We start from the raw sequence: 15,590 nt of genomic DNA on the forward strand, positions 1-15,590 counted from the left end.
TCTTCCACTACATACGTTCTCTCTCTTTCTGAGGCTTACGCTTCCGCACCGTTGCACGCTGACACTTGTATCTTTATATCTTCTTCTAATCAGAGAAGCATATAGATACATCGTCAGAAGCCTTCTGGTTGTTTACCAAAATTCTCCTCTTCGCCTCTTGACATGGTAAGAAAGTTGGGCCCAAAGTTCTTGTCACCCCAGAAAAATTCTTGTAATGAAGAATTCCTTGCTTTGATACCAATGTAAACGTGGGAAAGAATGTGAGAATGACAATTTTTTGAACTAACCAACTCAATTAATTTTCACCATGAAAATTGAGAGAGAGAGAGAGAGAGAGAGAGAGAGAGAGAGAGAGAGAGTGTGTGTGTGTGTATGTTTGTGTTTGTGTATGTGCTGACACCACGTTGAGAGGAGAAAACTTCTTTTCCTTCACAGGAATTTATTGAAACAAACCATGGGCATAGAGTACCTGAACCTTATACAAAAGGGCTGATTTGTTGTAATTTTAAAAATTAGGATTTTTGAAATCCTAAATTTTGTAAACTCCAAGTAGCAAGCTGGTTTTTTTTAAAGTGCTTGGATTAGATCAAGCTAAGTAGAAAGTGCTTCTTGGATGAGAGATAGATAACAGAGTACAAAGCATGTGGTTGAAATTTCAGCATGAGAGCTTATTCCAAATGGAGAGAGAGACCTCCAATATATATGTGTGGGGCTTGGGTACTCAAAAGTGAAAAGTAGAGATTATAAATGATGAGTGTTTGTTAAAAATGACAAGTATAGAGACATTTGTCTCTTCAAAATGACACATGTCCTATTCTAGATGTCACATGTCACTTTTCTAAAGAAAGAAGCTTCTAAACCTTGTACTCTAAAAATTTCTCAAATGGTTAAGAATTTGAGATAGCTGTTAAAGACAAAATTGTTTCTTGCGAAATTTTGGAGCCTTTGATGCGAATAAAGGTTTTATATTGAGCAGCTTGTAAAAATAGTAATCTCCTAATTTTAGGAGTCATTAAATTTAGATTCCGAAGAGCTTCATTATATAGGTTCACAGGTTCATGGTTTGTTTCTTTGAGTCATGAGCATCTGATTTCATTTTGTGAAATCACTCATTATATGTATTTCTAGTCAATGAGACTTTCTAAGTATAAAAGTCTTAGCCATTTTTGAGCTTTCTAGTCAATCTAACGGTTTGACTAAACTTTTAATTTCTCTTGGGTATCTCGTCAATGAGTATATGAGTATCAAATTAATTTGAATCATTGGGCCAATATGTCTTGGTAGCAATTGATATGCAAAAGGTTGATTACAAATTGATTCCATTCTTGTGGTGGTTGATAGATTTACTAAGAGGACACACTTTATTTCCACCCATAAGATAGTTATTGGTGAAGGCATAACCCAACTTTTCCTTGAACATATCTATTGTTATCACAAGTTTCCAGATGACATTGTCTCAGATTGAGAGTCATTATTCGTGTCAAGTTTTTTGAGAAGTCTCCTCAAGCTCCTAGGTATCCAAACCAAGCTCGCTTCAGCCAACCATCCTCAAAGTAATGGACAAATGAAGATAGTAAATCGAGTCTTGAAACAATATCAATTATCATAAAGATAATTGGATGGATTTACTTCCCTTGGTTTGGATTCGACTACAATAATGCGGAATATATCTCTACTAAGCAAACTCCATTCTTTGTCGACTATGGAAGACACCCTAAAATGGACATTTATATGAGTCACCTAGTAAAAAATCTAGCAGCTATGGATCTAGTTGAATACTTGTCAAAGATCCATAAGGATTTAAAGACGTATTCAACAAGCCTAGGAAAGATATAAAGACAATGCTGATCGACAATGCATGTAACATCCAACTTACAACATTGGGGATCGAGTTTGGCTTCTATAGTAAGATTTATGTTCTTCTCGCCCTTTTGAGAAGTTGGACTATCAAAGACTTGGGTGTTCATGATCATTGGCCAAGTGAATCTAGGCACCTATTATCTCTAGTTACCACAATTCATGAGAATTTACCCAATATTCAATATCTTAGTCTTGGAGCCTTGCCATACATCCTCAGTAAGAGGGAGGAACTTACAACCACCACCGCCTATTGAAATCAAAGGTCACTCAGAATATGAAGTCAAGACTATCCTTGATTCCAAAATCTCTATGCAAGGCTTGAATATCTTGTTCATTGGAAGGGCTATGATGCTAGTGAGTGAACATGGGAACTAGCCTCCACCTTTGTTGAGCATGTGCTAAAGTAAATGAGTTCAATCAATGACGTCCATTGAAGCCAAGATTTATAGTTGTGCTTTTGTCACTACTCTCTTCACATATGTTCCTGTCTCTGTGTTCTTTGAGCTGTTTTTGCTTGAATTGTTGAACTCTTTTTGTTGGGTTGCATTCAAAGTACCTATTATCATAAGGGTGACAAGAACTTGGCAAGGACAAGGATTGCCATCTTACAACTTACAAGGAATTAACTTAAAGAAGAAGAAGAAGAACATGATTTTTCATTGTAAGAAGAGGAATTATAACAATATACTTCTTGATACAAGATTGATACAATGTTGTTTACAACAAGGCTAGATTCTTGATACAAGACAAGTTCTTGATACAAGACTAGATCAAAGACAAGCCAAGCTAAGCCAAGAACTAGAGATGCATGGCTTGGACTAGAATTAGAGAGAATTACCTTGTAGGAGCCTCAAAACTGGCGCTGGGAATATTGAAGGGCTCATAGCGCAAGACCCCTATTTATACTATAGTTGAGAAGGTTAAGGAGAAGCTTTTAGATAATGACATCATTGACATAAGTATTTTTGACATAAGCAACATTGATGTAAGCGCTAATGTAAGTGGTCTTCTAGAATCTTCCAGAGGATGTTTTAGGACCTTCTTAGAATGTTCTAAAACCTTCTTGAATCTTTTAGAAGTTCTAAAAGATACTAGGTTTCGTGGTGTCCATGACATTACCCCATCCTTTTAGCAATTGTTTTATGAGGAGTGGTGGTTGACATGCATGATTCTTTCTCCAAACGTGTCCAAATCAGGTGGAAAATGCAAGCTGGATGATAATATAGACTGGTGGAGATCAGATCTGTGGCAAAACGTTCAAATCGAATGCAAAATCAGCAAATTGTAAACAGCAGATGTTCAAACAACAGCTGTATAGGCCATAGAAACATGAAATGGGGAACGGGAACGGGGACGGGGACGGGGACGGGAACGCCAAACCTAGGGAATGGGGACGTGGGAACGGGAACGACATTTAAAAAATCAAAATTCATGAAGTAAGTAGGAACGGGAACGCCGAACCTAGAGAAGGAAGAGAAGAAAGAGAAAGAAGAGAAAGAAGAAGAAGGAAGAGAGGGAAGAGAAGGAAGAGAAGAAAGAAGAAGAAGGAAGAGAATGAAGGTGGCTGGGGGCAAGATGCAGGCGGGAGCAAGACGCGACCGGGCGCAGGTAAGTTTTGCCACGTGGCGTTCCCTGTCCCGTTTTAGACAGGGCGCGTTCCCTGCTGCGTTCCCTGTCTGAAACGGGACAGGGAATGTTCCATCATTTGGAAACGCGGTCCATGACGGATACATTCTGGGGACGGCGATTCCGTGTGCCGGGAGGCCGTTCCGGCCGTTTCCTGTCACTATGGTATAGGCAAGTTGTACAATAGAAAACACAGGGTTAGACAGCCAGAATGAAGGCTGGAACAGGATGCTTGGTGGCTGAAAATTGCCACCCAGCTGTAGGAAATGTTGCCTGGCCCTGCCTGGCGGATCAGGATGGCAGCAAACACAAGTTTGTGGAACAGTCTATACGCAATCAAACCTAAAAAGATAGTCAAAACACAACCACCAATGCTAGAATCAAGAGACATGTCATGGGGACGTGAAATTTTTGAGATACTTTAATCTTGCTAGTAACATTTGATTAAATTACTAATCAAATGTGCAAGGTTATTAAGCACGTGTTGCACATGGTAGTTGTTTCATGCTAATAGGCCAAGGACCTTGAGGATGCAGTGGGTGTCAGATGCAAAAGTTGCGACAAGTTGTGCCACTGGGTTTGGTTGTCAATCTGGTGTTAGTTTTGACCATAGGACAGTTGTTTGGCCAATAAGTGTCAGTGGTGATACAAGGGACTAGCATTAATTAAAAAATTAATGTTAGTCTAAGAGTCAACAAAGGTTGGGGACCACTTCAGGTTGCAAATGGCCTAGCTAATTTAATTATGGATGGGCACATTTAATTTTGGGCAGGTGCAAAAGGGCTGAAATTAATTTTTAAAATTAATTAATTATGAAAATTGAGTTAATGGTTGGGTAATGTTGAAAATTGGGTTTAGGAGGTTGCCACTTGGCACAAATACCCATGCAAACTGGGAAAACATTTTTGGGGTTGGAGGTGGCCGATTTAATTCATTTAGCTTGGGCAAGAGAGAGAGGGAAAGTCGCCGATCAGATTTCAGATCTGTTTTCAGCCATTGGAGGCAAGAGAGAGCAGCCAATGGCTAGGAGCTGCAGGCAACAGCATTTGTGGCATTAGGAATTGCTGGCGACAGTAGGTTTGGGGCTGCAGGCAGTAAGCAGATTGGGGGTTCTTCTTGCGAGAAAACTCTGATTTCTCTCTCTTCTCAGCAATCTCTCATCTTCTCTAGTTCATTCTTAGGTTATCTTAGCATTTTACAGCCATTTGGAGAAGATCATAGCTAGGTTTGGTGGATAAGAAGAGAAATTCTGCTGTAAATCCTAATTTATAGTAGTAATTAGGGTTTAGCAGCCACCTTGGGACCTGTGTTATCAGTCAAGGGCATTGTACATCAAAATCAACACTTGGCATTCGTGGAATTGTTAGGGATTATCCATTGTGAATTTGGGACAGCATTTGGCCAATTGGGATCCCATTAGAGCAAATCGTGGGTGAAATTCAAGGGACAAGTGGCCCGAAGTGCTTGCTGATTGTATATATAACAAGGGCTTTTGGATCGACAAAGAAGATTGTGGAATCTGAGTTTGTACTTAATCCAATAGCTAATAAAGTTAAAGAAATACCGAAAGGGGCACTAGTTTTGGGGCCAACAGGGTGTCTATTGTCCAAGATTCTTAAGGTAAAGTGTGCATTTCAGTTTATGCTTATTTATTGATTGCTCTAATTAAGTGCTTGATCAGGAATTACCACCCTATCCAAGAAGAAAGCTTGGTTTTAACAAATGCTTTAATACCATGTTAGAAAAGTGTGGAGCAATGGACGCAAAGAGATGGTGTTGATAGATCTATTATGAATACAAGGAACAAAAAAGAACAAGAAGAATATAAAATATCTCATAGAGAATAAAATTGGAAAATGGAATCATTATACCAAGGCTTGAGTAGTACAATGTTTGAGGACGACCAATGGAGTGCAGCAATCTCCCTCTCCCCAACGGAAGTAGTGTGCTTGTATCTGATGAATGTACGAGTGGAGGAGAGGAAGAGTCTATAAATAGGTAGAAAGAATACAACAAAATGACCAATTGGCCAACATTTAATGTGGGCCAAAAATACCAGCTGGCCAAATTTAATGCATGTGACCCAGAAATGAAATGCACTTTGGCAAGAGGTCTTGGCACCCAAGAAATATGCACTTTGGTACCCAAGATATGCACATTGCTAACATGGGATTGGTTAACTCTATGGATGAGAACCAATGGGATTTTGAGTGGAATATTACTAGTTGTATTCTCCAAGTATGGAACTTTCTCAATCAAGATGGTCAATTAACCTTGCCCCAAGGTTCATTCAAATAGCTTCTATAGGGCGCGGGATAAACGAAGATATCCAAAGGTAAAAAAAGATACCTAATTTATCTTTGTGATAATTTGGACTATTATGTAGTACCTTGCAAATAGTTTATAATACATGTTGGTATGCATCAACCCCGCCCCCCCCCCTCCTCCCGCCAAAAAAAAAAAAAAAAAAAACAAAAAAGGGAGTTTTCGTGGCAATATGATTTAATCTTTGGAACTCTCTTTTAGTGGGTCTAGTACATCGCATGAGTTGTTGGACATGGACAGGTCCATTAATGATTAAGGTTATATGGAATCAAAAAGACATAATCGATTGATATATGCATTTTATTTTAGTGTAAGCCAATCTTTCTTTATGTCCAGGTGTAGGAGCATTCTAGTTCCACTCTTGATTTGTTTTTTGTTGTTGAATTTCTATTTTTAGGATTAAGTGCTTGTAAGTTAAAGTCCATTGCCCTTGGGTTCAATGAAGGCCGATTACATGGCTTTGTTATTAGGACATCACCAGCTTCCTTAAGGAGGGACTTGCTTTTTCTTTGCAAGAGTCAAAATCCCATTTCATTTTACATCTCTTTTGGAAAATAGGAAAATTTAGGCCTTATATCATGTGAATGAAAGACTGCCATGATTTTGGGGCAGCATGATTATATTCCAACCCTGTCCACCAAGTGTGGGCTAGGTTGGGTCAAATGTAGAGTTGCAAACTTAATCTTTTCTTTTTTCAAGAAGCACATGATGCCCCTAGGAGACCAATGTCAAGCCAATAAAGTGCCACTAGGCTCCCCATAAAGTGGCCACACACAGAACCACATATAAGCAAATATGCCTAATACACATGATTCGTACAATGCTAAGAGATCCAAATCAGGTCTTCCTTATTACAGCCTACAGTCTTGTTTTTTTAGCTTGAAATTTCAAGTGCATACAGTGCTTCTGTGCTTTGTACGTGCTGCCTTTAACAATGCCTACTGGTGTCTTTTTAAAGTCTAGTCGTGCTGAAATAAAGCTATGTCTCATCGTGCATGAGCGTGTTTGTTTAATCATAATGTTTTATGCTTGGAGGATTATGACTGTCTTATATTCTTTGAGTGTTTTGTATACATTGCAGTAGTTAGTGTGATAAGCCAATGCTTTTTTTAATTGCTGGATTTCTTTGGAATGTCTGCTTGATTGGGCAAGGAATGAGGGTTTCTCATTTCCATTATGTCACTGGACACACTGTGCAGGATGCTGATATTGGAAGAGAGCTAGTTGTCTACATGATTGATGCAGGCTCAGACATGTTCTTACCATTTGGAAAGGTATTCTCCAGTTTCTATTGCTTTCTCTTTCTGTTCAGGGGAAATTCTTCTTTCTGATTGTTATAGTATCACATTGAAGTGTAGTTTGTTGCATTATACATTTGCTTAAGACAATTGAAATTTGTCGTTGTATCTTGGATTTGAATGTGAATAATGATATATTGGAAGTAATTTCTTCAATGATTAGCACATGTGCAGATCTTCGCTGCTTGTTCAGTTTAAGGCAGTACGCTTTGTATCTCGGAATCCCAAAAACATGTTAAACCTTAGGTGCATTGAAGGCGGTGCTGTACATGCCTGGAGGCTGGGACCTCGAAAGCTTCTTGAACATTAACTGCATTAATATAACTCTAAACCCTATTGTTTGGGCACTGCATGGTTGAAATTTTTGTTTTTGTTCATGCCTTGCCCTAGATTGCAGGTGTCACACCTTAGTTTCCATTTCTGGCAGATGGCAATGTTTTGGAGTACTGATTTACCTCATTTAGAAAATTAAAATATATCAGTGTTTTCTTTGATGGTTTGATTGAAATGAGCTCTTTTTACCTATGCCATTTTTAAAACAAATTTCTCCAGCTACTTTCATATCTCAGGTTGATGAGGATCCCGCGCCAACATACTTCAGTGCAGTAGTCAAAGCGGTTGCAAAGGATATGAGGACACGCATCATATCCCGTGATAGGGATGAGGTTGCTATTTGCTTCTTCAATACCGTAAGTGTCAAATATGTCACTAAAAATGTATTAGTTCTGTTGTATCACACAACTTAGTGGAATCGTTCACTCATTTTACTGTCTGTTTAGCTGACTGTGCTGTATATAGCTGTGGAACTGAATAAACATACCCTATGTAGGTGAGAGTTGCTTTTGTCCTGATGACATTGCTGAAATAGTGGGAATTGCACTATATTTTAAAGGGTTTGTGCCTTGTTTGTATGGTTGGTTTGAAAGGCTTGGCCATTCATGTGTGACATCTATCAAAGAATCAATCATTCAGGTGTGCCACAGTATGCTGAAATGGATAAACTTTTTCTACATGCTGTTCCCAGCAAAGGGTACCTTATAGAGTGGCCCCTTGGGTTGGCTACTTCACTTTACAGTAGGCCTTGCTGGGGTCCGTGTGTATAGAGCTCTCAAAGTCTCAAAGCTCTAGGTAATCCTTCTTCCAGGGTGTAGCATTCTTTTGCAGAAAGAAGGCTTCAAGGAACTGCAGTGGATCAGAGGGTAGCAGAAGAAGAGCAAGTGGAAGACTGGGGAATGTGGATGTTGCCTGCTGAAATTGAAACTGACCAAGCCAAGAATGTGACCCCCTCTCAAAGATGGCTTGCCAGGGCCAAATGGAATAAAGAGGCCCCTAAACAAGGACACAACAAGATGTCTGTCTAGCTGAGAATGAGCTAGATCACTGACTTGACCATACGACAATAATGAGAAGCTACCAAAAGTGATGAATCACCCTCTTGCAATGGATGGAAATTAGGGACCATAGGGCCTGGAATGGTCTTGCAAGTGGAAAGGAAAGGTGGCTTGGAGAAGTGCTGTTGGAAGAAGGAAAGGCCCTATAAAGATGGAAAACCTTGAGAGAGAGCTCCTTGGGATCCTGGAAAATCCCTTTTGAAAGAGAAAGAAGGGCCAAGGAATCCAAGGAATAAAGGGTCCAAGGGAATCATCAAAGTAGATAATGGGGGGTGGGAAGATACCCGTGATGGACAAGTGGAGCAAGGGTTAAATGTTGGGGACGTGTTAAGCTACCCAAATGTGCATCTAATTATCTTTTTTTTTTTTTTGGCTCATTAAACAGCCCCAAAAAGGCGCTTTCGCTTTTTCATGAGACTGGAGACTTTTCTTTGGTTCCAACTTCTTCTACAAAAATGACTTAGTATGCACACCACTATTCACCCCATTTATCTCTTCGGCTCACAGTTGCTGCCATAATCATCTTCATCATCTACCTCATCTACCCTTATTAGAGGCTGCTACCCAGTCACCCCAGGTTCTGCCCTGCCTTCTAGTGCTGCTGCAGACATCAGAGGTGCTTGGCTTGCTGCCAGCCTGTCAACACATCCAGCTGCTGATGTTGGCCTGTTTGGTGCATCTTACAACCATCGCTCTACCTCCACATGACCATCTATCAGCTGTGTTTTTGAAGCCAGTCTGCAGTCGACCTTTTGCAGTGTGCCATGTGACATCTTACTGCTGTGTTTTTGTCAGGAGCTCTTTCAGACTGCTGGTTTCTTCATCTCCTGATCTGTGTTTTGCTGCTACAGCTCCATGACAGCAGATTCTGATCCTTGATGTTAGTTTTGCAGTCCTCTCATCCACAATTGGCTCTCAGCTGTTGCGTGAGGTCATCCTTAGCTCTAGTCTACTTTGTCTTCATCCTTTTTGATCCTCTTAGAGATTATCCCTCAGCTTGCTCCCATGAGAGCCAACATTTGTTGGATATCTCCACTTGAGCAACCATATCTATATCATCTTCTTCATTCATTCATTTTCAGCATTCACTCATTCATCAGATACATTTTCTCTTTGTTTTTGCATTTTGTGTTCTTATCTAAGTTCTTTGTGCAAACCCTACCTTACCTTCACATGGTATTAGAGCCAGTGCTGTTCTAAAAGGCTATCCTGCATGGCTATCATGAAAAGCTTGGTTTTTATGAATTATGCGAGTGATATGTAACCAATTCACGATGTTTGAGACACCTCATTCTTGGGAACTCATGGTATCTTCTCATACTGCTCCTTCATCAAAGGCCCTGAGATGGCATCACGCTCTCAATGAGGAGGACAAGTAATCCTCCCCCTTATCTTCCTTCAATTTACTAGATGTTGAGCAAATGCTTGATGGGGAGTTCACATGATACTTGCATAGAAGATGGCCCAACTATACTCAATCTTTTCTCTACACTCCAATAGAAGTTGCACATTAGGTAGAGCATCGAGTTGGTGAGGGTGGCCATCTCTCCACTTAGGGAGGACATACCACTATAGGGATGATTGTGATCCACCATTTTATCTTAGTCATGCCCCGAGTCAAGTTTGTGTAGTCCTTATTTGTATGAGCCGAAATGCCTCTCGGTTGCTACTTTTGTTATGCAGGATCTAGTTGTAAGTTATCAGGGCAACCTAGATAGTAGACCGGTATCAATAGGTTAATGTTTAGGAGGCTCTAGAGGTAGAAGTACGTCTTCATGTATTTGTGTTGCATTACCTTTTGTTTCTTATGAGCATCTTATTGGTGCTGATCATTCTCAATTCTCTTCTGTCCCTCTCTTTTCACATGACCAATTAGGTTCTTTTCCTCATGTTTCCAGTAGCTTAGGATTAGATTCCACACTCGCATCATCTACCTTAGATTTTCTTTCTTTAATATTTAGCACATTAGGCTTAGGATCTTCTATATCTTCTCACGATTTTCATTTCCACAAGTTAGCTTAGAATATTCACATCTAAATGTTAGGTCTTTGCCAGGGTTTCATTCTTATCCACAGGTGCATGTCACTCTGTATCTTGAACCTTTGTCGTACACACTATACCTCCCCTCCCTTTGTGAGAGCACTCGCTTATCTTGGTGTGGATGTGTTGGGTATTCTTCTCATGTCCTTGGACCTCTACCTGTGCTCTATGCACAACCACTTAGATGTAGGGATGCCCATGGTGCACCTTCACTCTTCTTGGGCCACTTAGATGCAAGGATATCCATCCCATGCTTATAGTGTGCCTATCCATCCTCCTTGGGCTACTCATATGGTGACCATGCCTATGCCTAAACCCAATTGGATCCAATTAGTGTACCTCACCAATGCATGATGGGCACTTTGGGGCAAATCTCAAATATATGTGAAGATATGCTAGGGTTTGCATCGAGAAAACATAGAATGTACGAATATGGCTAAAACACAATAACTCAAACAAAAATGCAAAAACACAAAAGAGAGAAGAAGAAACTTTGATGAAATTGAATGTACGCTGAAAGGAAATGAAAGTGCATACAAAATGCTCAAAGGTAGAGCTGTCCAACAACTTATGGCTCTTTGGGAGAAGGCTAAAGGAGTGAGAGTGTGACGTCCATTGAAGATAAATCATGAGTATTGCAACAACCAGTTGGAATCCAGGGAAGAGATGGGCAGCAAAAACAAAGCCTGTAGGAGTATGCCAGAGTAGAGTGTGACCTGTAGGAGCTGTACAACAGCAGGGCAGCTGACCAGGCTGAAAACATAGTTGTTTGCCAAGGTTGGATGAGTAGGATGATAGTTGGGAACAGGAAGTCAAGAGCTGGGGCAGTTGAGGAAGCTGTCCAATGCATAGTAGAGATGACCAACAGACAAGTGACATGTTGTAGGTAGTGAAGCATAGGCTGAAACTAGCCATGGAGCAGTAGGAGATGATGATGTCAAGAACTGGAGCAAAATGCAGCCTGTAGGAGCTTTAGAAGGGCAAACAACAGTTGAGGATGGCCATGATAGCAATCGGAAGAAGTAGACAGAGTGGGTTAGGCTGAACTAAATGAGTAGTGAAATGCCCACCTAGGATCCAACTTGCAGGTGAGACATGACACAAGCTATATCCATGAACATGGAGGGACTAGACATCAGACTCATCTCCTAGCCAGAGCCAAATGAGCTCACCTCCAAGCTTGGGAGCCAACACGGTCACGATCATGTCCCAAGGACTGGCCTCCCGTCCACCATTCCGATATACGGATGCATCGGCCAATGGGCCAAGAGTCCAAGAGTGGTAATTATACAATGATATGCACAATAGGGCCTTGAGTCTTGTAAATAGAACTCTGTTGTTCTAACCTTGAAGTGCCCTTAGTGTCAAAATATGACGTACCTTCGAGACAATAGGATTTGCGGGGAGGAACACGGAGTGAACTCGGCAAACGTGGAGATGAGAAGGGAAGAGAGAATAAACTCTCATGAATGGAATGATGAAGATCTGAATCATGGAGTGAATGTGATACAAGGGAATAAGGGTGCTGTAGCACAAGGAAGATGATGAAGACAGCCACGAACCATGAACCCTAATGTCCTCTTGGAGGGGTGTGAGGGCGGTGGAGAGGCTGGAGAGAAGAGGTGACGGATTGAATGAATCAACTGTAAGGAATGAATGAGTGGCCTATAAATAGGCACATTCAGTCTAGGATGGCGCCCCTTTTTGGGGCTGCAAACCCTAAACTCAAAACGCAAAAACACAAAAACGTAAAGTGTGGGTGAAGGGTTTCTCAACACCCCCTCTCAGGCCCAAAAAGGGGAACAAGAGAAGAGTGAGGTGGAGATGCAATGCTAGATGCTGAAGAATGCTCATGTAGCAGATACCACTTGAACAGTGTCTCTCGTGGGAAAATTGTTTACTTGCCCAAGCGCCCTAGTACAAAGATGGTGCAAACATGCAATGCATAGAAGGAATGTCGGACTTTGTGTGGTGCCGAGAACCATAAGGATATGCTTGTACTCGATCTCTAGAGAAAACCTTTACCCTCCACTTGCAGTTTGCGTTTTTGCGTTTCTGCGTTTTGCGTTTAGGGTTTGTAGTCCCAAAAAGGGGCGCCATCCTAGACTGACTATGCCTATTTATAGGCCACTCTCTCATTCATTCCTTACGGTTGATTCATTCAGTCCGTCACCTCTTCTCTCCAGCCCTTCCACTGCCCTCACACCTTTTCAGGAGGACATTGTGGTTCGTGGTTCATGGCTGTTTTCATTATCTTCCTTCTGCTATGGCACCCTTGTTCCCTTGTATCACATTCACTCCATGACTCAGATCTTCATCATTCCATTCATCAAAGTTCCTTCTCTCTTCTCTACTCTTCTCCATGTTTACCAAGTTTACTTCGTGTTCCTCTCTGCAAACCCTACTGTCTCGCTGGTACGTCATCTTTTGACATGGTATCAGAGCAAAGATCCTCCACTCCAATGAAGGAAAAGACGGGTGGCGGATTTGGCATCCACTTATCTTCTTCTTCCACTACATCAAAATCTCGTTTTGGTAGATTTCAGGTGTTTTCAGCTTGCTGCCCACACCCCTTTTGCGGAGGACATCGCAATCTTAAGTGTCCCTTGCTGTCATGTACAGTCTGGCGCCTGTTTCCAGCCTTCCACCCGCAGTTTGCAGCTGTTTACAGCAGAACAATTGTTGCTGATCACTCTCTATTCAGAAAACAATCTCGTTTTTGCAGATTTCAGGTATTTCAGCTTGGCCACACCCCAAACGCGGAGGACATCGCGGTCCAAGCTGGCCATTGCTGTCTACAACAGTCTGGCACCTGTTTCCAGCCTATTGCACACTATTCGGAGCTGATTTCAGCATATTGACTGCTACTGCTATTTTTTTTCTTGCGTTTTTAGTCTTTCTCTCCCCTCACCTGCGTTTTTCTACTGGTTGCAACCTCTTACTGCTGGTTGCATCCTCCTTCCATTGGCAGCTTACTTCCAGCCCTTCCACTGCTCTCCCACCCCTTGAGGCGGACATTGCAGTTCGTGGTTCATGGTGGCTGACCTCTTCCTTCTTCAGTAAAGCACATTGGTATCCATGGCTTCTTTACCAAGAGATGACCTAACTATTGGGTGCTTCTACTGTGGCATCACCGGACACACCACCGATGCTTGCCGACTTCGACCTTTGCTTCCCACCCCCCCGGAGTACATGCGTATTCCACCAAGCACTCCTTGTGCCACCTCTCCCTTTCGGGCCACAGAGATCGTTCTGCATCGGCTATCAGAGTACTATGCTCAAGGCAATAAGACGCATCCGATGCGCATCAAGTCATTTCGAGCACATGGAGGATCAATTGGCGCTACGACCTCCTAGAGATTGTCGCAATGCCAGCGGTAGTCTTCTCCCCTCCCACCTTAGAGAGGGAATCTACTCCACATGAAGTTCTTCACCCATCCTCTACTTTCTTGGGGTGGCTGTCTTCAACTAGTCATCTCTTCTACTGATACTCAGGATCTTCAGGTACCACCTAGATCGGGACCTCGGAGGTTTAGCCATGACTTGGTGACGAGGTCTTCGTATTCCTTTCAGCATGGATGCACGGAGCTAGTAGCTTCTCTCCTGAGGTTGTGTTTCGGATTCTCCAGTTCACTCTGTCTACTAGTCTTTACTGCAGGTTTCCTTTCCGGTGGAAATCTTGGATCTTAGGGATCCTCTACATCTTCTTTCTCCTCTTCTCTTCTTGCCTTGGTCACTTGGTTAGCATGGAGCCACCTCTCGAGATCGAGTACGGGCATATCCTTATGGTTCTCGGCACCACACAAAGTCCGACATTCCTCTTATGCTTTGCACGTTTTCCTCATCTTTGTACTAGGGCACTTGGGCAAGTGAACAATTTTTCCATGAGGGACACTGTCCAAGTGACACTTGCTGCATATGCATTGCATCTCCACCTCACTCTTATCGTTCCCCTTTTTTGGCCTGAGAGGGGGTGTTGAGAAACCTTTCACCCTTCACCTGCAGTTTGCGTTTTTGCGTTTTTGCGTTTGCAGCCCCAAAAAGGGGCACCATCCTAGACTGACTATGCCTATTTATAGGCCACTCTCATTCATTCCTTATGGCTGATTCATTCAGTCCGTCACCTCTTCTCTCCACCCTCTCCACTGCCCTCACACCCCTTTAGGAGGACATTGTGGTTTGTGGTTCGTGGCTGTTTTCATCATTTTCCTTGTGCTACGGCACCTCTGTTCCCTTGTATCACATTCACTCCATGACTCAGATCTTCATCATTCCATCATCAAAGTTCCTTTTCTCTTCTCTACTCTTCTCCATGTTTGCCGAGTTCACTCCGTGTTCCTCCCCGTAAACCCTACTGTCTCGTTGGTACGTCATCTTTTGACAGGGAGGTGGCGCCATGCTGACCAAGAGATGAAGAAGATCCACCTTGTAATCTGAGAATACCACTTGAAAGGAGACCTTTGAAGTTAATTAGGAGACAAGATGAGCTATAGAACCCGAAACTCAAACTCGGGAGAGAAGCCACTAGCTTCGTGACTCCATGCTAGAAGGAATACGAAGGCCTAGTCACCAAGTCGCTGCTGAAGACCCAAGGGCCTCGATCTAGGTAGATCCTCTAGCAAAGTAAGAAAATCCCCCTTTGAATCCCAGTCTGAGAGAGATAGGGAATCCAACCACTCATGGCTCATAGACTACTAAGCATCTAATGATGAAGGAAGTGTCGCCAATCGTGCCGAAGAAGGTATTTGAGGGTTGGAAGAAGAAGCCGGAAAGTACTTAGAAGTGGCCTCTCGAACTTCAGGAAGGAGGCTTAGTATGAGCCAAGGGTGGGGAACAGTTGCGGGCTCTCAGGAGAGTGGACTGTGGAGGAGATGTGGGCCGTGAAAGCCATTGTATCCAAAAGTGGGTGGGCAAAACCTCCGCGCAGTGGGGTGGTCTCGAGGAGGGCTTATTTCCTCGTAAGGTCTTAGAGCCTCCGTGTGCTCGAAAGGACTTAGTGCGCATTGGGTGCGGCTTATTGCCTTGAGCTTAATACTCTGATAGCCAATGC

The 15,590-nt window shown here is 42.3% G+C and overlaps 1 protein-coding gene across 2 annotated transcripts in view; it reads left to right on the forward strand.

The window, feature by feature from the left end:
* Positions 1-15,590, forward strand: part of KU70 (ATP-dependent DNA helicase 2 subunit Ku70-like protein) — a 129,101-nt gene that overhangs the window by 31,554 nt on the left and 81,957 nt on the right. Inside the window, exons 5-6 of one of the 2 annotated variants that reach the window (XM_087671370.1) lie at positions 7,011-7,085; positions 7,679-7,798. In XM_087671370.1, the coding sequence (XP_087527496.1) occupies positions 7,011-7,085; positions 7,679-7,798 (195 nt within the window). Of the gene's footprint in view, positions 1-7,010; positions 7,086-7,661; positions 7,799-15,590 lie in introns of those variants that run through there. The other variant, XM_087671372.1, reaches the window with a different exon arrangement.

Source organism: Lygodium microphyllum, chromosome 29, assembly GCF_053477565.2.
Source record: "Lygodium microphyllum isolate KBCC chromosome 29, Lygodium_microphyllum_v1.1.10, whole genome shotgun sequence".
NCBI lineage: Eukaryota > Viridiplantae > Streptophyta > Polypodiopsida > Schizaeales > Lygodiaceae > Lygodium > Lygodium microphyllum.